The sequence below is a fragment of the Polyodon spathula genome, chromosome 10 (genome assembly GCF_017654505.1).
Source record: "Polyodon spathula isolate WHYD16114869_AA chromosome 10, ASM1765450v1, whole genome shotgun sequence".
NCBI classification, from domain to species: domain Eukaryota; kingdom Metazoa; phylum Chordata; class Actinopteri; order Acipenseriformes; family Polyodontidae; genus Polyodon; species Polyodon spathula.
In genome coordinates, this window is record NC_054543.1 from 17,806,811 (window position 1) to 17,831,975 (window position 25,165).

At 36.9% G+C, this 25,165-nt stretch overlaps 1 protein-coding gene across 1 annotated transcript; it reads right to left on the minus strand.

Moving 5' to 3' along the window:
* Positions 1–22,947: 22,947 nt before the first annotated feature.
* LOC121321674 (protein phosphatase 1K, mitochondrial-like) lies at positions 22,948–24,745 on the minus strand (the record flags this gene model as incomplete). Its single annotated transcript, XM_041260664.1, has 4 exons — positions 22,948–23,387; positions 23,824–23,958; positions 24,056–24,200; positions 24,513–24,745. Coding segments are annotated over 4 exons (645 nt in total), but the record flags the coding sequence as incomplete, so codon positions are not given.
* Positions 24,746–25,165: the final 420 nt, after the last annotated feature.

Genomic DNA, 25,165 nt, shown 5'->3' on the forward strand with positions numbered 1-25,165 from the left:
ACAAAACAGCGCTTATAACTTCAAAAGACCTAAATGTATATTGGTGTATTGTAACATTTGACTTTAAAACAAAATAGACATGTATTTATTCAAACCTATTCATGTTTATTTGTAATAAATAATGTCATGTATACTGCATGCAGGTGTGTTAGATGATGTGGTGGAGACTGGAGTTGTGTGTAATGTTGACAAACTTCTTCTGGAAGTTGCCACAGTGAAATTCATTTTGTGACCTATTTTTTATGTAATAATAGGAACTGTATCTTGTGTGCCTTTACTGTGTAGAAGGACAGCTATATATTTAAATGACATTGTGTAATGAAGCGTGGGCCCAATACGCAAAGCTATTTTAGTTATTTAAATAATGTTTTTTCAAAGTCTGTTTTTTATTAATAAAATTAAGTTTGATATTCATAAAACTAGTCTTGGAGTTTGGTAAAGGAACCGACAACAGTCTAAAAGAGTTCAGTGAATACCACACTTAATTTAATCTATCAAAACAGATTTTGTAAAACAAATTAAGAATATTAAAGGGAGCGTCTCATTAGGGCTTTGTAACATTAACTCTAAGTGTACAATTGATGCATTTGAAATTGCAAATAAAGTATCTGACCTGTGTGCTTGCCTTTACTTGCTGTAGCTGCCCACATGTTCTGACTGCTGGGTTACATGTCCCCCGAGGAGGAATAGAGAAGCATAAAGTAATATAGCAAAAATAAACTGTTCTCTTGTGGTAAATTTGGGGTCTCATGTTGCATGCTTGTTGCATTACTGTGTCAAGCCCAAACATTAGATTTCTCTAATGTCTTTGCTGCAGCTGTGGAGATCCAATGCTTTCCAATGGGCTGGGCTGCTGTTATCACATCACACAACTGCAGAGAACAAACCTGCTCGTTTCAGCTCATATCACTCTCGAATTCAGCTGGTGATTGGTCCCAGTTTGAGATACAAATTGTATTATATTTAGAGGTGAACTGTTGACAGCAATGCAGTCATTCTCCAGTAGGATTCTGGAAAGCAGAAGCACAGAGCAGTGAGCATGGGTTGGGGTTAGGGTTGGGGGTAGTTATAAGGGATGTTAATCACATTTATACAAACTCAGCCAAATTCATTAAAGATAAATACAATGAGACTTCCCATTTAAATAGAGTTGTAAGTCTAAAGATTCCTCGTGTAATCACAGATACGCTCTTTAATTATTTAAAACCTGTACCAGAAGCTATAACATTAGTATAGTATGTAAAGTAATACTAACAAGAGGATGCCATTCAGCCCATCTAAGGTCGTCTGGTTCCATGTAGCTGATTAATCTCAGAACTTAGTCAAATTGGGTCTTAAATGATCCAAGCAATTGGCCTCAACAACATGACTAGGCAGCCTATTCCATACACTCGCCATTCTTGTGTGAAGAAGTGTCTCCTCCGTCATATATAGTGTGGGAGAACTTACTTTTTAAAAGTAATCTATTACAGTTACAAGTTACATGGACGAGATTTTAACTAGCTACAGTTATAGTCAGAAATAGCTACTTCTCAGACACAGCATCAATTTTACAGGGATATATATTTTTTTGTTTGGTCAGGCTGCAGCTCAAAATATTCTTTAGGGATCCAGCTGTGAAACCACTTGTTCCCTCTGACGCCATTTTCTAGCAAGATGATATGTTCATGTCACATGTAAGGTTTGACTTGCATAGTTGAAGCGTTTTCTGATCTCCACGTTATATAGTCCTTTTTCATATTTAACATAAATTTAATCAATTACCATATTTCATTATCTGTCTTAAAAGGGAACCATTATAGTTACTGAAAACTGTAAACAGATTACAATTACTAATGGTAATCTGTTGGTCTTTTGGCCTTAGAATTGTTTGTTTAATGAGTCCATCTTTAATTTCAAGCTATGTCTGTAAAATTTCAAAATTTTAATTTTAAAATGCGTGTAAATTGTGTAGAAAACAAAAATCACCTTAAAGTCTTAGTAATGGGTCCATTAGATGTGTTCTAGGCATTAATATAGTGGTTTACATGCAACCTCAAAAGCTGCTGCTGGGGGATGGTGCCCCCTTAAAATGTCCTAATAAAACAATATTATTTTGCTCTTCTTCAATAAACTGGACTATAGTAGCCTATAGGCAAAAGAAAATCATAATTGCATTTCAATAAAATGCAAAAAAACATTAGAGGAGGACAGAAAACCACAGATCTCAGTTATTTTTTAAATCTGGACAACTGTTTTAATGCTGTTAATTACATCAATGTTTCAAAAAGCATTGTGACATTTGGACAAATAATTTCTCTAAAGTTAAATAGCTGAATACAACCACTGTAAGAGCTTTTAACATTGCTTGAACAGGAAAATGTGTTTTAAAAAGTGCAGTCAGAAAAGAGGTTAGTAGCCTACTATTCCAAGAAATTGCCACTGGACAAGCCACACTGGTTTCCACTTAAACAATGTTAAAGAAGGCCATTCTCTAATTTGGCAAGTCAATGTACATTAGTATTTCTGTATGTACTAGTGCTGTCACTACTGAGATGTACCTGTCCTTCCCTTGTAAATAAGCTCTTAGGTACAACGTTTGGTACTGCAGGAGAGGTCAACCAATACATGTTTGGTATTGTACACCAACATTAGCCAGCATTTGAACAAATCATTTATCTGATGTTAAACAGCTGATTACACCATGAAAAAGGTCTGTAAACAAGCTTGAGCAAGAACAATTTAAATGGCTCTGCTTTACTGAAACGTTCTAATTTTGAATTTACGGCCATGGCTGGGATGAATGCTACTGACTTGTTATCCTCTGCTATAAAACAGCTGTAAACATCTGCTATCTGGCACAGCAGATTCACTTTCAAACAGAGTTGACGCACACACAAAAGAGGTGGGTGTTCTGTTGTACTGTTACTTTTCACCCAGATGAGGCCCCCAGCCTGTCACTGTACTCTTCAACAGCAAGCAAAATCAGGACTTTAAAAACTTAAATAACCAAAACACACTGCAGACCACTGAACTAAATGGAAAGGCAAGGGCTGGATGCGAAACGCAAACCCCACGGTTCAAAGACAAACATCTTACCATTCAACTAAAGAACAAAAACTGCAGTTGACAGGTAAATACATGTCTTATGCTGATTGCAATATTACGAACCCATCAGTTGATAGGAAGTGCTCCATTATAAAATCTGTATAAAGAAAGAGTTGTATTTGAAAATATGCGTAATGCAGTTTTCCCATGCATGACTAAGATTGTATTCTCTGCACATTGTGCATTCCAGTGTCTGTTTCACTTACATCCTTTATAAGATGAAATTATATGAAATGTTCTGGAGCATGTGAAAATACAGGACAAGGTGACACACGCCTTCATGTACATGTTCTGTCACGTGAGAGCAGGTCATGTTTGTATAAGACAGCCTTTAAACTGTTTACACAAACAGGATGTCAAATATGAACCTGAAGTGAATAAAATCTATATGACCAAAGCTGAGCACACAAAAACTGACAAATTAGAAAAGTTGCAGTGGTGAAATTTGGTATCGAGAATATGTAGCATAATTTACCAAGGGTCTAGGGATTAATGAGGGTGTCTGTCTATCTGTCCATCTGTATGTCACACTTATATTTTTGTATCTTAAAAACACACTGAAAATTACTCATTTTAATGTGCTTTAACATACTTCATTAGCTTATCTACTGACATCTACATCTTAAATACCACTTATCCTATTTTAATTAAACTATCCATTGCAGTTGCCTATTCAATTCTATTCAGTACATTCTATTAATATATACTACGGTCATCAACTTTCTCGTCATACATGGTACTGACACACTTGTTATTATTCAGTCTTAGAAAGTTACAGAATTTATATGCAACAGACCTAGTATTTAGTTGCAGTTATTGGTTCTAGAAGCAACTCTATATTGCAGATTATATACTGTCTGTATTTAAGGAAATTCCTGAATTACCTTTACACACAGTAGTAAAATGTCATGTCATGTTGCCGATACCTTAAAACAGGTTATGTCACCTTTGATCAACGTTTGAAAGTGAAGCTGCACTTTTTGGATGAGAAGCCAGAGTAAGTTAATTGCTTGACACAAGAAGTCTGAAGTAACAAGGAACATAATAAAATGCCTCAATATTGGATATTGGCTTTTTTTCTCCCATAACACTATTACACTGTCACAGCAACAAGCTCACATTCACACACATTCAGTAATCTTACCTGTCATTCATTTTTATTTACTACACTGGTCTCAAATGCATGCATATATATATATATATATATATATATATATATATATATATATATATATATATATATATATATATATATATATATATAGTAGCATGTTTGTTGTTTTGATGAAAAATATATATATATATATATAAAAGTATTTTCATAATAAAACATCTGCTACTATTACTATACGAGGTAAAAAAATGTTTCCATTTTGCTTGCATTCCCTTCAAGGAAATCTGTTATTTTTGTATTTCCTTGGTCATTTCAACTCAGAAATCTCTTTAGGGTCAAGTATCTTACTGGCTGCATTACAGTAGTCAGGATTGCAAATGTTAGTATTCTTACAAAAAACTGTGACAGTATGTGTTAAATGTACCCAATGGCCAGGTGCAGGTCCTATAGTTATGGCCAAAAGTTTTGCATCACCTAGAATTTTCAAGAAACTACAAAATGATATTGCAAAAGTCTACTGGAAGCCATATCAGTAGTACAGTATTACTTGTTACATTTTGAAATGTCACATTTTTTAATTTTTTTCAGTTTTTCGTTTCAGTATATGGAAAACTACAAAGCAGTATGCAATTCAATATGTTAACATAACATTATTCAGAATGCGACTGAATGTGTTAATTTTATAGGGTGATGCTAAACTTTTGACTATAGCTGTAGATCAAGCTTAAGGACTGTCTTATATCTGCAATCATGGTACTGTAGTTATTTCTTATGAAAACAATTTGTGAAAAGGGAGCCAAACACCCTGGGGGCTGCTACTGTAGTCTTCCGTTTCTTAAATAAATTGTGGCTACACCCTCACACACTATTAGAAGCTGAAAGTATAACGCATGCTAGCATTAAGGTATATCACCTTAGATTCACTTTACCTTTATGTTTCCTGCAGCTCAACAAGAATAAATTCATAGTAAAAATGACAACTCCTTCCTGTCTTTGGTCAATTCAATCTAGATATCACATTTAAATCAAACTTAACCTATATTTTTACTCTGAGATCTAACTTCAAGATCTATAGAACGAATCATGGCATTATATTTATCCACATTTTCAATATATTTTTGGGTCAGCTGGGAAATAAAACCACACATATAAGACAAATGATTCTACCCATTGCACGCACATCAACACTTCTTTTATTAAATCGTAAAATCAGGAGATAAATAGTTCAGCACTAAATACATCTGCTTAGTATATGGTTTCAGGCAACATAAAGAGGACACTGTAAAGCCATATAAAATACTGTTTTACAAAAAAGGGTAGAAATATGATAACTAAATAGGTAACAAAAACATTTGTGTTAATTGTCTGTATATGTGTCATTCTGTAGAACTGGATTCTCTACAGATTTGCAGCCACCAATGTCCCTAGAGGATCAGAGACAGCACTGAGGAATTGTCATAGATCCCTCCAGAACAACACCTAGCAGACTTGTGATATAGTAGTGTCACTTTGGCTGCCTACAATGACCCTACAACTACCTATAGTGTTATGGCATGTGTTATTTAACACAAAGAAAACCTGGTTTCATAAAAATAACAGACAAAACCCAGTGGTGTGCTTATCTAACTGCAACCCAGCCCTCTGTGAGTTTTCACATACTACATGACAGCTAAGTTTACTCAATGGTCATAGGCCCCGATCTTCAAAAGTTTTGCGCACCGTATGTGCATTGCAAATGGCCGTTGTGCCGACATTCTGCCAAGTTGCCATATTCGAAACGTCCTTTTGTGAGTCACAATCCATTCTGCGTTGTGCAGAAATAAAATGTATGCATCATGCAATATGGGAGGAGTGGCCAACAATATGAGTGATCCTGGTATATTCGAAGGTATGCGCCAAGCACAAAATCAGGTTTGTGATGTGCAGAATAAGGATTATAAAAGGACTGCGTTAACTCTGCGCACACTACCATTCCAGCATTGACTACAAACAGGCAACAACGGGAAATGTGGGCAGCATGCAGCGTGTCCGTCAACATATGGATGTGAATGATGCAAGGCACACCCAGCAACAGCAACCCCAACATAGGTGAAGATATGCTGAAAGGATGCACTGGCCTCGGCACACATATGAAGAGCTCAGCAATGAGCAAGTCATGTCCAGATATCCTCTCGACTCATCTATGCCACATGCTGCATTATGACCTGGCCAGAACAAACCTGCACAATCATGCCTTGTCTGAGCAATTGGTAGTGTCTGTCTGTAGGTGTATCCTGGCTACCGGGGCTTTCCAGAAGGTAGCAGAAGATACAGTGGGGATCGCACAGTCAGTCGTGTCTCGCCACCTCGACAGGTTCATGACTGCGTTGCTGCGATGTGCTGAGGAACATATGTGACAGGGTCTTCCTCGGGTCACGCGTGTGGGTAGCCGCTGTTCAAGCATACAGAGAGACAGAGGTTGGTGTTGAAACGCCGGCACAGGCGCGCAGGATTTATTAACAACAAACAGAAAGAAAGTAAAATAAAGGCGGTCATGTGACGTTACCAGCGATGGTAACGCACAGAGGACAAATACAGAAAACTGTACAAAAAGTGCAAAATAAAACACAATACCCCAAACTATAAATCAAAAGGTGCCGTGAAAACAGCAGGCCTTGCAGCAGCCCCAGCGATCGCCATGCTTTTATACTGACTCTCCGCTGAGACACGCCCACCCGCCTGCTGGAACAGCTGATTGCTTTCAGCTGCTGCTCCACGCAGACGGGTAATCGTCCCCAGCGGAGCGCCACAGCAGCTAAACAATTAAATCAATATTAACAATTAACACAAAAACATACAATAAACTACATATTCCATTGTGCAAGGCTTACGCTTTGCCACAAACATATTAAATTCCCCAGTACCAAAGCAAACAGGGAGGAGATAATGCAGGGTTTTTATGAGGTTGCGCATCTGCCACGTGTGGTAGGTGCAATTCACTGCACCCATATTGCAATCCGGGCACCTGTTCCAGTTGTCCTGTTCTATCAAGATTCCAGTTTTATTCGGAATAGTGGACAATTTTAATAGCTATTCCATGCCATGTAAACAGTGTATTCCGTCCGTATTCTGGATACCAGTATTCCGAAAATGTGATACCGAATACCCACTTTGTATTAGGATACTATCGGTCTACTAGCCCTTCTAGACATCTTATTCAGAAAACCAGTTTTTTTCTAGACACACGAGTCATCATTTTATATTCTATAATATATAAGACAGCTTGTGTGCCCAGCAAAGCCTTTGCAAAAATTGTGCACAAATATATTAGTACTTGTATGACCCCAAACTGGTTGCCGACTATGCAATATCTTCATTTTTTTTGTAGCTCAACAGTCAATACCAGGATATATATAATTTATTTATTATCCTTTATTTAACTAGGTAGTCACATTGAGATTAAAACCTCTTTTACGAGTGAGACCTAGCCAAGGTAGCAGCAAGTCAATCGGACAACAAGAACAAATACACAATAAAATACAATTAAGACACAGGCAAATCACATTTAAAACAATAATTAAAATACACAAAAGTAGTCAACTATTTAAACAATTACAACTCTCAGTCACAAAATCATGCAGTTTACTCTTAAATTGCAATAAAGATACCTGGGTCTGCAGCTTTAGTTTGGACTGGAACTCATTCCAGGACCATGGGGCATAATAAGCAAAGGATCCTTTACCAGCCTCGATACGCACATTTGGGATTTTAAAATGCAAAAAAGAATGAGATCTGAGGCTATGGTTACTATCAGAAGCTATAAGGTATAAGGAAACATGCACTCACCTCTGTACAGCACACTGCCTTCCTTGTTGTGGGTGGGTGGGTGAGTAGAATGAATAAAATAACGCATTTCTGTGGATTGTGTATATAAAAATGCTTCATTACATTTACAAATCAGAGAGTGTGTTACCACGGACTTTGTCACGGCACAATATTATAATAATAATAATAATAATAATAATAATAATAATAATAATAATAATAATAATAATAATTCAGAAAAAAAAAAAAAAAAAAAAACAGACAGTATCTAAAGCCTTTTTTTTTTTATTTGGCTTCAAAAACATACAGCTATGTCGGATCAGATGGCCTTTAAAGAAACCTATATAGTGTTTCCTCGTAATGCAATACTGTCCGTATCCAATAAAACAGTGGTGTTATCAGTACATTAATTTGAAAACTGGGCACCTAGCTATGGAGCCAATTGTGTATTTGAATGGTCCGTATGTATGTGTGCATGATATATTGTGTGGTCTTGTCTGCTGTCATATCGGTACATACTGTGGCAACACCAATGACAGTAGCTTGTCGGGGTAATGCTATTACTAATGGTGACTGTCCATCATTCTGCATTCTTGGCTGTTGTGTGCAGTTACTATATTGGTAGTGAATGCGCAGACGGTTTTGCGAGGCACAAAAGTTGCTCAAATAACTGCTATATTCCAATGTCTCGCAACTGCTTTGTGCCGTTTTGGAATAGCTCTCATTTTGTGCCAAAGCACTATTTTTTTTGCGAGGCACAAATTTAGCGAGGGGATTGCGCAAAGATCCAAGATTGGGCCCATAGTGTATTACATTACAGACGAGCTTCAGTGAGTTACAGAAAATAATTCCATCTAGGGTTTATGTGATGTCATAAACTACGAGACCGTTAGGTCAAATAGTTTATAAACTGTTACAGAAACCCGCGATGGAATTATTTTCCTGTAACTCACTGAAGCCCATTTATTTTTTTTATTATAATACATGGATATTATCTGTGTTAAAAAAAAGACAATAAATGGGTGTTAACATTCAAATTGCAAGTTAATTTAATTAATAATAATAAGCACTACCACCAAGCTACGCTTGATAAAAGCCTTGGTCTGGCCGGTAGCGACATATGGTTGTGAGGCTTGAACGATGAAAAAAGAAGAAGAGAGAAGCATTCAGGCCTTCGAAAACAAATGCGTCAGAAAGATGATGAAAATTTCATGGACGAAGTTGATGACCAATGAACAAGTTTAGAAGCTGGCTAGTACACAAAGTGAGCTGTTAAGCCACATTAAATCTCACAAGTTGAGATACTTCGGGCATACGATAAGACAACCACACGACACAATTGAAGGCAGTGTGATGACAGGTCTTGTAGAAGGGGTCAGAGGGCGTGGAAGACCAAGAATATGCTGGTTTGACAACATCAAGACGTGGACCGCATTGTCTGGAGCTAATCTGCTACATGTCACACGAGTCAGAGGGCTTGGACGGCTCTGACCTTTTCATGCAGCCAACCGTCATGAAGCGTCCTCCGAAACGTGTTTCTGCCAATCCATTATTTTCGTACCAGTTCCATCAAAGCATTACACACAAAAGACAATAATCCTCCGTCCAGGCGAGCAACCACCAAGAAAAGATTTTAAAACCAAGCCACGCCCAGGACAACTGGAAGCTGCTAGAGACTGGAAAAGGGCAGATGTTGGTCAATGGCTTATTTTTACACCTGAGATTGCCACCACTAACCTTCAGCTAGACATTGACTTGTGGTCTGGATAAGCACGCCTTGTTCGTTTAGTAGAGTTATCCGTGCTGTGGATGTTATGGATGAGGCGTATAAGAGGAAGAAACTTGCCCAACTAGCGAGGATGGATATTCCGGGTTTACCCAGTGGAGATGGGTTGTCAAGGATTTGTGGCACATTCTATAACCTGGTTTTTCAGAGATGTCAGGGTCAGTGGTCAAGAGTTGCATCAAACAGTGAAGAACATATCTGAAGCAGCAGAAAGAAGCAGCAACTAGTTGTGGTTGAGATGGAAAGATTCTGGCTGGGGATCTCAAGCACAATAGAAAGAAAGCAACGCTGATATACGGGTAAGTAAGCTGGGCTGAGTTGAGTGGGCAACAAAGGGTGGTGATGCTGGGACACCAGAATCACTGTCGAGCCCTCTTGAGATGTTGTGGGCTAGACAACAAAACACAGAGGATTGAAGGTGCCCACTTGAAGACCCCAGAGATGTATCCTACTTAGCTTAATCCAGACGGTTATCATGCTGATGCGCTGGGGAGACCGCAGTCTGGTTGATCTCCGGAGTCAGCATCACAGCAGTTGTGTGAGTTGATGTGCTGAAGAGGCAAAATAAGCTTATCCCTGGAGCCAGCATTACATTTCAGCCACCAGCACCAGGCAGAAGGATATCTACATCATCAGAGGGAAAGAAACGCAAATGAATGGAGATGCAGGTGGATCACATTAGTTTACTGTAAAGCTACATCTTAGTTGGAACTGATCTTAGTGAGAGTCAAGTTCAATTCAGCATGAAGTTTTAACATCTACTCTTGTGTAATGGAAATCCTAATAAAATAGTTTCTTATTGAATTATAACTTAATTTGACTTAAATTGAAGTATAACTTAATTGTGCAATCTTCAGTTCGACAAAAATAATTCAGGACTGCAAGGAGTTTGTTTGTTAACTTTGTTAGTTCTGATACTTATGTGTATGAAATAAAGACTGCTGTGCAGGATTAAAATAAGTGGAAGGATAACTGGTCAATTTTTCTTTAGTTATTGCCATGAAAAAATATGTTGGCATGTTTGTTCTTTACATAGGAAAATTTAAATACTAAGTATTTTAGAAGTAGGTTTTACTAAAAACATATTTCATAAGCTTCATGTCCTTTAAGTACGCAAACATTTGTCTACTTTATTTCTTTGAGTTTCTCAGTTTTAGCTCAAAAGGATAGGTTTCAATAGGTATTGTATTCTGCACTCAATGTCCTTAAAAAAATTGAATTGTTTCAAAACTTACAAATATGTCACCCAGCTCAGTGGTGTGTGGACAAATTAGGCATGCTCACTGACATATTCCACTTACATTGGTGTGGGCATCTGTCACAAAGACAGTTGTAGTGGATGACGTCAGACCAGAACCAGGAGCTAACAAATAAACAACAGAGAGGTGGAGTTTGGTGAAGCTGAGCAATTGTTTTCTTTCAGCATTTAATAATGAAACAGACAAACAAGGCACAGGACACAGAACGTTCGCCAAAATAAAGAGACAAACAAAATGGACTACACAGACAAACACTGTGAGCTGTTATTACTATAACTATTACTTGCTATTACCTCTCCAATCCCGTTCTCCACTCATCGAACACACAACCCCGACTGAGTAAAAACATGCTGCTTTTATGTAGCTGATCCGAGACTCAATTGCTAATCAATCATTCAATTTGAGTCTCGGTAAAACTGCACATGAATTATTAAAAGTGCAATTCCCTGTGCTCACATATTACATTTTACCTGCACGTGAATTGCTGTGCAATCCTTGTGCCTAAATACATATATACATTTTGAAAACTCGTGTTACACAGACCCATTTACATCCCGTGTACCAATTTGACTATACACCAACACTAACACATTACACGTAACATACAACACAAATAAATAGCCCAGGGGCGGGGCACTTTGCTACAGCATCTGAAATATGTCTCCTGTTTATAGTAGAGAGCATGTTCAATGTACATTATCTGGGTTACTGGGTTCAATGGTACATTGGCCAGCTGTATTACCCCATAGAAGGAGTTCTTGACTTCCTCTGGTTTCCAAAGATTGGCTGGAAACATTTTCTTATTCATGCTCACATTGGTGTTGGTGTCATACACAGCCACCACAATGGGTCTTGCTATCAGTGCAGGGATGGATGTTGTTGCCATAGCAGATCTCTTCATCACTATTTGTTTCGTCTTCATGATTGTAAGTACAGCCAGGCACATCTTCCAAACATGTCCAAGTTTAAACATTTATAATTCTTAAGCATTAAAACAAAATCTAATCCACCTAATCAGCCGAACACGGGTAATTATTGCATGCTTTTTAAATCTTTATTAAAGAAATATTCAAGAGGATCTATAAATGTAAATCTTTTTTTATGTTTACAACACCACTGCCTCTATCTAACAGCCTCTTAGCTTACAAGCCATTTGAGCTAGGGACTTTATATAGGCACCTCCAAAATTGTTGGCACCCTTGATAAAGATCAGCAAAAAAGGCTGTATAAAATTAACAAGGTAATCAGCTATATTGTAATTTTCCAACATATGGAATATATTGTACTTTATTAATAATTCAAGGGAATCAACCAAAATTACACATTTCTCAAATTAAAAATGTATTTCCAAAAAAATTAAGTGTCAATTATTGGCACCCTTGTTTTCAGTTCTTTGTGCATCCTCCTCTTGCAAGGATAACGCACTGACCCTTTTTCTATGATTTTTTTATAAGATGAAGAACACATTGGAAGGGATCTTAAACCATACAGAATCTTTCCAGATCCTTGATATCCTTTGGTCTGCGCTTATGGATTGCCCTCAAACCACAGGTTTTCAATGGGATTCAAGTCCGGAGACTGAGATGGCCATTGCAAAATGTTGATTTTGTGGTCAATTAACAATTTCTTTGTAGATTTTGATGTGTGCTTGGTGTCATTGTCATGCTGGGAGATCCATTTGCAGCTAAGTCTCACCCTCCTGGCAGAGGCAACCAGATTTTTGGCTAAAATGTCCTGGTACTTGGTAGAATTCATGATGCCGTTGACCTTAATAAGGGCCCCAGGACCAGTGGAAGCAAAACAGCCCCATAACATCAAAGATCCAACACCATATTTTACAGTAGCTATGAGGTTCTTTTCTGCATACGTATCCTTCTTTCGACGCCAAACCCACCACTGATGTACGTGGCCAAAGAGCTCTATGTTCCTCTCATCTGACCATAGCAACCAGTTCCAATCCAAGCGCAAATACCATTTAGCAAACTCCAGGCGCTTACATTTGTTGGTTGCTCTCAATAAAGGCTTTTTCTGGCAACCCTTCCAAATAGGTTATTGGCATGGAGGTGACGTCTACTTGTAGATTTGGAGACCTGATGACCCCAGGATGCAACCAAGTTCTGTAATTCTCCAGCTGTGGCCCTTGGATTCTTCTTTGCCTCCCAAACCATCTTCCTCACTGTGCGTGGGAGCAAGATGCACTTGCGTCCTCTACCAGGCAAATTTACCACTATTCCACTTCTTAATTATTGCCCTAATAGTGGTTAGTGGTATATTTAGGTTTTTAGCTATTTTTTTGTACCCATTGTCTGATTTATGAAAGTCAACAACCATTTGTCTCTTTTCGTTTGTGAGTTCCTTGCCTTACCCCATGATGAGGGATGACAAATGGATTTTACATGCTTGTTACCTCTTTTTATACCCCAGTGAAACAGGAAGCCATGGAAGGCCAAAATACCGTTCCTTAAGACTGAGATGTACTTAAAAAAGTAGAATGTTAATGCAGATTTCATTTTGTTTGATTTTATTTATAAGAATCTTTAGGGGTGCCAATAATTTTGACATCTATCTTTTTAAGGAAAATAAATTCTTACTTATTAAACATAAACGTTTTCTCTGAGCATTTGTATTAGTATAAAAAAATATAGTTTTACCATATTTTTTAGCATAAAATATAGCTCATTACCTGTGTTATTTATTTTATACAGCCTTTTTTGCTCATCTTTATCAAGGGTGCCAATAATTTTGGAGGTGCCTGTATATACACTGAACAAAAATATAAACTCAACATGTAAAGTGTTTTCCACATGCACAAAAGCTTATTTCTCTCCAATTTTGTGGACAAATTTGTTTACATCCCTGTTAGTGAGCATTTCTCCTTTGCCAAGATAATCTGTCCACCTGACAGGTGTAGCATATCAAGAAGCTGATTAAACAGCATGATCATTACACAGGTGCACCTTGTGCTGGGGACAATAAAAGGCCACTCTAAAATGTGCAGTTTTGTCACACAACACAATGCCACAGATGTCTTAAGTTTTGAGGGAGCGTGCAATTGGCATGCTGACTGCAGGAATGTCCACCAGAGCTGTTGCCAGAGAATTGAATGTTCATTTCTCTACCATAAGCTGCCTCCAACGTCATTTTAGAGAATTTGGCAGTATGTTCAACTGGCCTCAGAACTGCAGACCATGTGTAACCACGCCAGCCCAGGGCTTCCACATCCGGCTTCTTAACCTGCGGGATCGTCTGAGACCAGCCACCCAGACAGCTGATGAAACTTTGGATTTGCAAAACTGAAGAACTTCTGCACAAACTGTCAGAAACCGTCTCAGGGAAGCTCGTCATCCTCATCAGGGTCTTGACCTGACTGCAGTTCGGCGTCGTAACCGACTTCAGTGGGCAAATGCTCACCTTCGATGGCACTGTCACGCTGGAGAAGTGTGCTCTTCATGGATGAATCCCTTTTTTTTTAAGGTATCTGTGATCAACAGATGCATATCTGGATTCCCGGTCATGTGAAATCAATAGATTAGGGCAATGAATCTATTTCAATTGACTGATTTCCTTATATGAACTGTAACTCAGTAAAATCTATGAAATTGTTGCATGTTACGTTTATATTTTTGTTCAGTATATATATATATATATATATATATATATATATATATATATATATATATATATATATATATATATATATATATATATATACACAGTACTGTGCAAAAGTTTTAGGCAGGTGTGAAAAAATGCTGTAAAGTAAGAATGCTTTCAAAAATAGACATGTTAATAGATTATATTTATCAATTAACAAAATGCAAAGTGAGTGAACAGAAGAAAAATCTACATCAAATCAATATTTGGTGTGATCACCCTTTGCCTTCAAAACAGCATCAATTCTTCTAGGTACACTTGCACACAGTTTTTGAAGGAACTCGGCAGGTAGGTTGGCCCAAACATCTTGGAGAACTAACCACAGTTCTTCTGTGGATTTAGGCAGCCTCAGTTGCTTCTCTCTCTTCATGTAATCCCAGACAGACTCGATGATGTTGAGATCAGGGCTCTGTGGGGGCCATACCATCACTTCCAGGACTCCTTGTTCTTCTTTACGCTGAAGATAGTTCTTAATGACTTTTGCTGTATGTTTGGGGTCGTTGTTATGCTGCAATCAGATGCCTCCCTGATGGTATTGCATGATGGATAAGTATCTGCCTGTACTTCTCAGCATTGAGGAGACCATTAATTCTGACCAAATCCCTAACTCCGTTTACAGAAATGCAGCCCCAAACTTGCAAGGAACCTCCACCATGCTTCACTGTTGCCTGCAGACACTCATTCGTGAACCACTCTTCAGCCCTTTGGTGAACAAACTGCCTTCTGCTACAACCAAATATTTCAAATTTTGACTCATCAGACCAGAGCACCTGCTGCCATTTTTCTGCACCCCAGTTCCTGTGTTTTCGTGCATAGTTGAGTCGCTTGGCCTTGTGTCCACATCGGAGGTATGGCTTTATGGCTGCAAGTCTTCCATGAAGGCCACTTCTGACCAGACTTCTCCAGACAGTAGATGGGTGTACCGGCGTCCCACTTTTTTCTGCCAATTCTGAGCTGATGGCACTGCTGGACATCTTCCAATTGTGAAGGGAAGTAAGCATGATGTGTCTCTCATCTGCTGCAGTAAGTTTCCTTGGCCAACCACTGCGTCTACGGTCCTCAACGTTGCCTGTTTCTTTGTGCTTCTTCAAAAGAGCTTGGACAACACATCTGGAAAACCCTGTCTGCCTTGAAGTTTCTGCCTGGGAGAGACCTTGCTGATGCAGTATAACTACCTTGTGTCTTGTTACTGTGCTCAGTCTTGCCATGGTGTATGACTTTTGACAGTAAACTGTCTTCAGCAACCTCACCTTGTTAGCTGGGTTTGGCTGTTCCTCACCCAGTTTTATTCCTTCTACACAGCTGTTTCTGTTTCAGTTAATGATTGTGTTTCAACCTTTTGAAGGCAAAGGGTGGTCACACCAAATATGGATTTGATTTAGATTTTTCTTCTGTTCACTCACTTTGCATTTAGTTAATTGATAAATATAATCTATTAACATGTCTATTTTTTTCACATCTGCCTAAAACTTTTGCACAGTACTATATATATATATATATATATATATATATATATATATATATATATATATATGATATCTATATATATATATATATATATAATATATATATTCGGGAAGTACAATTATACCAACGACTATGGTTGCTGATTTTAAAAGTTACATTTGTTTCATTGTAGTACTAATTTGACTTTCTTATTTCATCTTTCAGATATTCTCTGGTCATCTAATGAATCTTCCCTCAGTTATGGGTTGGTTGAATTGGCTGAAATATTTTTGCATCCCAAGATATGGTTTAATGGTGAGTTCACAAGCTTAAAATGCTTTTTTATACCGTAATTATTATCCGTAGTTCAGATTGTCTGTGACAGTGTTAAGTGTGTTCATTCTGGTTTATTGCTTCTTTTCACAGGCACTACAAGTGAATGAGTTCAGAGGTTTATATTTTGTTTCCTTTTAAACCATCCCAGAATATATTTTAGTAACATCTTAATATCTCAAACTATTTAAAGGTTATATAAACACTTCAGTTAAAATGTGCCAGTAACCATGAGCTTGTCGCAAGATGCAATATGGCTGCCATATTACTTTCATGATAGAGTCTATACACGTATGCATCTGTAACTGCATAATTTCTAAGTTAACGTTCAAATTACAGTGTGTGACAGAGGTGTACTTTTTTGGAGTGGAAGAATGGTAAAGCACAGGTAATCACGGTAAAGTACAGAAAAGTGAGACATAGACTATGACTTAAATTTAAACTATCCACTTCATTTTCTACACACATGCTATGGAGAGGCTTACCTCTGCAGACATGGCATAGGGTGTAATGACTGGGCAATGTGGGAAAACATTGTTGCTTTTGGCTGTATGATTGTCATATTTCTAACCATTGCCTACATAAAACTTAAATTCATGAGGAAATTCACTTAGATATTGGATGTTTTTTTTTTCCCCCTGATTAAATATAGTAATCACAGGTAAGAAATAAGAACATGATTCAGAAATTTCTAGCAGTAGTTTTTGTTATGAAAAAATACTTTATATACTCTTAAATACTCTTTTACTTTGGAAATTGAACTAATTGAAAGCATATACAAAAGCCTAACATTATTCCACTGAGCAGTTGAACTTTTATTTAGTATCAAGCTTTCATGAGAAGTATTATTAATTTACAAACTTTAACATAAAAAGTTAAACAATTTCCTCTAAACAGCTGTAAGGTGTTAAACATGATAGATTACATAAAAAAAAGCAAATATATCTCAAAACATAAAACAGTGAAAATACTGAATAGTGACAGCAAACGTGAACTAAATCCAGGTCTAAAAGTCAGCAACACAAGTATGCAGAAGCCCTCTCTCAGTCTCCTGAACCACACTAAAACTAGAATGAAACTACCTCTCATCTTGAAGCACATTACCCGTAGTATATGGGGGGGCTTTCATCACTGTGTCCTGGGGGATAGTTTTAGCTATTGTTTAATCAAATACAGCTACAAGTACACTGCATCACCATGACAATTATAAAGCAAATACAATGTTGGTGTAATTAATGTTAAAATGAAGCAGTAACCACACTGCAAAGCTCACTGTGCGGAAATGAACTAAATGAAATATTAGTTGCTTTCAAAACTGTAAGAATTACTTTGAAAAATCATTATTTAAATAACTCAAGAGAGCACACTGTAAATGGAAGCTTTGTAAAAGGAAGTTTAGAACAGAAGGTAGGAAACCATTTTTGTTTACACCAGGAATTATAGATGCATGGAATAGCCAATAAGATGAAACAGTGGGATCAAAATCACTGGGAACATTAAAAAAAATAAAAATAAAATCTATATTCTGTCCTATTAAATTAGATTCCCTTAGTAAAGACACATGGAGTGCTACCAGGGATGAACAGCCTCTTCTTGTCCCCAAACTTTTGTCATGTTCTTATGCGTTAAAGCTATTCCATATGAATAGATCCCTGCACGTCATATTCAATTTCAAACTTCCAGTCACTGTATTGTCAGTTTTATGTAAAGTTCACATTGTTTAGTCATTATATATTTTTGTGTGAAAGCAATGCTATCACACACGCACAGGCCATAAAATGTTAGGGAGCTAAATTATCAAGGAACATGCAAGAAATGCTGTAGAAGTTCAAGAAACAAACTAAAAAGAAACACCAGACTATTACTGGAAATGTTGTGCAAATTGTTTGGTAAAAACATTAACTTAGCAGGCTGTAAGAATGAGCCTGGGGTAGGTGTGGCTAACACGGTAAACAATGTAACAAGCAGCTGCCAGAATGTCTCATTGTATATGATAAGGTCATTAATTACAATACCTGTTGGCAAGTGAAATATAAAGCCAGTAAAAACTATAAAACAGTTTAAAACTAAACCTTAGCGACTGACAAAATTACTATTGTATTGATCTTTAACTCCAATCTTCAACAATGAAAGGTTTATAATTGAAAGGCCCAAACAATACATTTGAACAAACAGCAATAAAATGTGATTCAACACTATACAAATGGTTATACTGACACAAATTGAAGCTACAATCTAGCCTATAAAGCAGTTCACCTTTAAATTCTGCTTTCTTTGTTCATTTTGAAAGTGATATACAAAAAAAATATATTTTAAAAGAACTATATTCATTCACCAGGTGGAGGTCTAAGCAATGTATGTGTTGAGTCATAATGTATGCTTTTTATTTGAGCATTTTAAGGATACGTTGGTGAAAAAAGTTTGTGTCAACATAGAGCAATGAAACTTTGGAGGTAGCTACAGCAGACAATGGGTATGAGAACTTTTATCATAGAGGTCTTGTCATGTATCATTTGTGTAACAGATAGACCTGGATACTGCATAACAGCAGGCACATGATTTATTATGCTGTCATTTGCCATAAAGTGTTTGCAGTATAATTTTAGTTTAATAGCTCAATAAGTGTGACCTGCAGTGAATACTTAAAATTTGTAGTCAATAACTTTGAAAAAAAAAGTGGGAAATTGCATGATGTGAAACAGGTATTTCATCCAGTAGGACAAAGAAAACTAAACAAATATGCTGATCCACTCCTAAACTAATTTACACTTTATCATCTGTAATTTATATCCTCTTACAATTGATTTTGAAAGGTTTCCCTGCCCGCCATTACTAACTCACTGTTTCCATAGTTGCCGGGGATTACTAATTACATAGAGGTCTTTTCTGAAATCATCTCACTTCAGAAATTCACCTTACAGAAGTGGTTAACTATATATATATATATATATATATATATATATATATATATATATATATATATATATATATATATACATAGTGGCTCTCAAAAGTATTCCTCCTCGGACTTTTCCACATTTTATTGTGTTACAACATGGAATCAAAATGAATTTAATTAGAAGTTTTTGCCACTGATCAACACAAAAAAAGTCCATAATGTCAAAGTGAAAAATAAAATCTACAAATTGTTCTAAATGAATTACAAATTTAAAACAGAAAATAATTGATTGCATTAGTATTCACCCCCTTTGCTATGACACACCTAAATAAGCTCTGGTGCAACCATTTGTCTTTAGAAGTCACATGATTAGTTGAATGGAGTCCACCTGTGTGCAATTAAGGTGTTTCACATGATTTCAGGTTAAATATACCTGTCTCTGGGAGGTCCCACAGTTGGTTGGTACATTTCCTAACAAAAACTATATCATGAAGACAAAGGAACATTCAAAGCAAATCCGAAATAAGGTTCTTCAAAAGCCCCAATCAGGGGTAGGATATAAGAACATTTCCAAGGCATTGAATGTCCCCCAGAGCACAGTAAAGTCCATTATTAAGAAACAGAGAGAATATGGCACAACTGTGAAACTGTTTAGAACAGGCTGTCCTCAAAAACTGAGTATCCTGGCAAGAAGGGTACTAGTCCTAGAGGCCACCAAGAGACCTATGGCAACCCTAAAGGAGTTACAGTCTTCCACAACTGAGCTGGGAGACACTGTGCATATGGCAGCAATAGCCCGGGTGCTTCACAAAACTTTATGGGAAAGTGGCAAAAAGAAAGCCATTGTTGAAAAAAAACTCACATCAAATCTCAGCTAGAGTTTGCCAGAAGGCATGTAGGAGACTCTGAGACCAAGTGAAAGAAGATTCTATGGTCTGATGAGACCAAAATAGAGCTTTTTGGCCTCAATGCTAAGCGCTATGCTTGGCGCAAGCCTAACACCACACATCATCCTGAAAACACCATCCCTACTGTGAAGCATGGTGGTGGCAGCTTCATGCTATGGGGATGCTTCTCAGCATCAGGGCCTGGAAAACTTGTGAAGATACAGGGTAAAATGGATGCAGCAAAGTACAGAGAATCCCTGGAGGAAAACCTACTGAAGTCTACAAGAAACCTGGGACTTGGGAGAAGATTCATCTTCCAGCAGGACAATGACCCCAAACATACAGCCAAAGCCACACTGTAGTGGCTTAAAAACAAAAAGGTCAAAGTCCTGGAGTGGCCCAGTCAAAGCCCAGATCACAATCCAATTGAGAAAATGTGGAAAGAGTTGAAAATTGCTGGGGTTCCCATCCAACTTGATGGAGCTTGAGCAATTTTGCAAAGAAGAATGGGCAAAAATTGTAGTGTCCAGATGTGCAAAGCTGGTAGAGACTTACCCAAATAGACTGTAATTGCTGCCAAAGGTGCCGCTGCCAAATATTGACTCAAGGGGGTGAATGCTTTTGCAATCAATTATTTTCTGTTTTGTATTTGTAATTAATTTAGAACAATTTGTAGATTTTATTTTTCACTTTGACATTATGGACTTTTTGTGTTGATTAGTGGCAAAAACTAATTAAATCCATTTTAATTCCATGTTGTAACACAATAAAGTGTTGAAAAGTCCAAGGGGGGTGAATACTTTTGAGAGCCACCCAAAATATCATATATAAAAAGTAAGAAATAGTCTACAAATGTTGATAAAAGTTAATAGTGCATGTTTCCTTCTTCCCTTTTTAACCTTGGCTATCAGCTGCAGCCAACTTATTAGATCCTGAGGCTGGGCGTTTTCAGCAATGCTGTAATTATGATTGTTTAGATAATTGTATTCACATGTTCAGGGGAATCCTGTCAAAAATTCCTTACATAGTATCTATGGGATGTGTTTACTGCAGATCACAAGATCGGAAGCAAAAAGGTGAATGCAGTTCAAGAAATACGGAAACATCCACACAAAAAAGTTGTATAACAACAGAAGTGCCAAATATGCCTCAAGAAAAAAAGTACGTGGCTTAAAATTAAACTACAGTGACCTCTATTGTTTTGGTAGAGGAAACTTACAGTAATGCTAAAAGAAACCTATATTGTTTGACAAACATTTCCACTGAAAGTCAGTTGAAGACGTTGATTTTGACTTTTACTCCACTCGTGTGTCACAGGTGTTTCTTATAGGATTACTACATATTATATCATTGAATGTTTTTATGGTTATGGGTGGAAGAGTAACAATGCAAACTGCTTTTAATACTGTATCAAGCTCTTAGGGTCCTGGCATATTATTCTGTCTAAATCAAAAATCTGTGACTGCCACTGGTCTATAGCCAACATTTAGAAAAAGAATTGTCACACCTGACACTGAAAATTATTTGGAAACTGTTGTTTAATAGTTATGAAGGAAATTATTTGACATTGGCATAGTTGCTACGTGTTGTAGAACATAAGGTTATTAATGAGAAAGTCTGTTCTTACACTGTTTTGAGTGTAATAGAAAAGCCTTATGAAAAAAATACACAATACCTTTGATTAATCATTGTACCTGTAAAGTACATAGCCAATGTGGAATTGTACCTCCAGTTTTCACAAGAGGGCAGCATACACTAAATTGTACAGATAGGAGGGCGTACTGCATGTAATTTTACCTGCAATGTCCACAACTGAAAGTACACACACCCTCATATCCAGGTATATTTCAAATATTAGCATCTTTTGGGAGTTCCTTTTGACTGCTGATTGTTACATTCTTGAATGCCCTTTGTGTGCACCAATCTTCTCAATTCTCCAGTCCCAGTGCTGTCTTTTTTTTTTTTTTTTTTTTAGTTCTTGAGATGCTTTGACACCCATATACATAGACCTCATAATTGAAACAATATGCAAATGCTTACATAAAGTATACACTTCTAAATGTAAAATTGTTTATTGTACACTTAGGAATCAAGGCAACCATTGCAAACATGAAGGGACTATTTTGAATCACTAGTCATTTATTTTAAAATAAAAATTTAAATATATATATATATATATATATATATATATATATATATATATATATATATATATATATATATATGTTCTGAAACATAACACTACCAGTAGCTGTAGTGTTTAGCCATTTTATACAGAAACATTGCTACATGTTTATGTTAAATCAAGAGTAATCTCTCCAGTGTTCAATATTGTAAAACTGAGTCAATTGAAATTGTAATCCCTACCACTCTGCATATCTCAGTAGCAGGCCGTTTCAAATCGCATCGATAACTATGGATACTAATCCTCCTTTTACCTTGACCATCTTCAGGTTAGGAGTGGAAACTACTTTCATTTGAAGTTATTTCAGGTAAAAATAATTTTAAAACAATGCGAGACCACCAACAACCCAATAGTTTAACAAATCTCATCAGTGGTTCATCTGCTTTTCAACTAAAAATAACTACGCCAAACAGTGTGATCATTAATTTTGTATATTTTTCTAGCATTCCCAAGCCAAAAAAAAAAAAAAACAAAAAAAAAACACCACAATGTATACATTTTACAATGCATCTTTAAATATTTTTTTTTTCTTTACAAACATTTATGGTACATAATTTACAGATATACAATGAATTAAAAAACATTCATCAGCCCCCCCACCCCACTGTAGCACAAATCTGTAAACTTTCATAACAAAAATGCAGACACCAGATGTAGTTTGCAGAAAAAAGAATTATATATCCTTTGGGCACAGTAAAAAATTACATTTCACAGTAACAAAGAAATCTGACTTGACAACAGTACAGGAGACATATATAACAGCCATGGCTCGACAGACCAATCATAATACTGCATTTCCAGTTAACTCCACCTCCCGCTAGCCACCATGATTCTTCCAAAGCTTGAGGATGTCAAGGCATTCTTGTATTTTCCCCATGCGCCAAATGGTACTACCATCGTAGTTACATTATCTTGCGATCCATACTGCAGTGCCTGTCAAATTAAAAGCATGTCAGTCAAAACACCAACCAAAGACTACTGATTATACTAATTGTGCATATAGCTAGTGAAAACACTAAAATTACATCTGGTCACCAATTACAGTTATGAATGAGGTTTTAATATAACTGCCTAGATGGGATTCAAATTCCAAGCCCCCTCTACTAGTCAGGCTCCCAAGTATTTTCAACCATTAAGGTCTTTTGTGGCGAGATATGGAATTGCAAGCATGACCTTTCAGTTAAGTACATAAAGACAATACTATAGAGTTGCTGTTAATCAATCATGTGTCTAGGTCTGTTTAGTAATAACATTCTAAACCGGAATATAATTTTTTGTCCGGTGTATAGTCAAAAGCAGTTTTTTTCTACAGCCTTTATTCTTCCTTGGCTGGAATCACTACTGCAACTGTAGATAAACATACGCTTACTTGATCAGTAACAATAAGAGCAGCTTCAGATGGATCCTGACACTTCTTCACAAGGTCACACATTTCTTGTCCTTCCATGAACCCACTAACTCCATCAGTTGTTAAGACCAAGAAGCAATCTTTGGTATGTTGCAACTAAAAAAAAAAAAACAACAACTTATTTTTCAGTTGAAGGGAGGAGGTAGAGAAGGAACAGCAGCAGTAAATTAGAAATCAGCAATGCCCATCTTACCTTTACTGTAGTAACTTCAGGCTCTGCCGACACTCCGTAAGGTTTAACATGGAGATCACCAATACTCCGAGTCATAGCCAGCCTTCCGTTGACATAAGGCTCACCAGCACTGTTCCATTCAATGAAACCACCACACTGCTGAACCCTGCAAAAAGTTTAAGAAAAATTGGTTATTTTGAAAAAGATACAAAACAAGGGAATGTGTACAGTGGGTAGTCAAAGGGGTGTGTGTGTGATAAGGTGAAGGAAATATACCACGCTAATATTTACTTTGGCTAACCCGACGGCTTAAGAGTCCGAGAATCACTAGTTCAAATCTAGAGATCTCCAATGCAAAGTTATAGCAGTGGCCCACCTTCATATACCCCTTCCCACATTCCTGACCTGTGCAGCATGCAATCTAAAAAGGTACAGTTCTGTGAATGATACTCTTTAGGGATCTTGACACTGGACTCACCTTTGCCTTTCATCTTTTCGTCTTGGGCTATGATCTTCAGTTAAGGGTTCTGCTTTTCCCTCACGACAGAGGACAGCTGGACTGTCTCCAACACTTGCAACCACAAGCTCAGTCTTATTGCGCAGCAAGGCAACGGTCGCGGTCGTTCCAGCAGAGAGCACAACATCTAAAGGAAGAAAAGAAATGTCAGCAAAGAGAACCAGAAAAATAGGACATTGCAAAAGATTTCGGAAAATTTAGTATAGTGTAATTTGCACATACATACACACACAATATGTATAAGATATATATATAATATATATATCATATATATATATATATATAATCTATATATATATATATATTTAATAATAGTATTTCAATTTATGAATTGTACACAAAAAAAATTGAAATTTTAAAACTCAAATAGGTTATAATACATTTTCACATGTAATGCATCAAATGCATGATTGTTTGGTTTACTTTTAACTGTACACAAAGATTAAAAGATCTGCTAAATAAACTACAATTTTAAACCATACTGAAACTTAGAAACTAATTATTGCCTATCTGTGCAAAGCTACTCAAAAGAAGAAAGAACTCACGAGGAGTTTACATTGTTTTTAAAAAACATTTGCAGTCTTCAGTAGTCCAGACATGGCAGGGCTGGACTC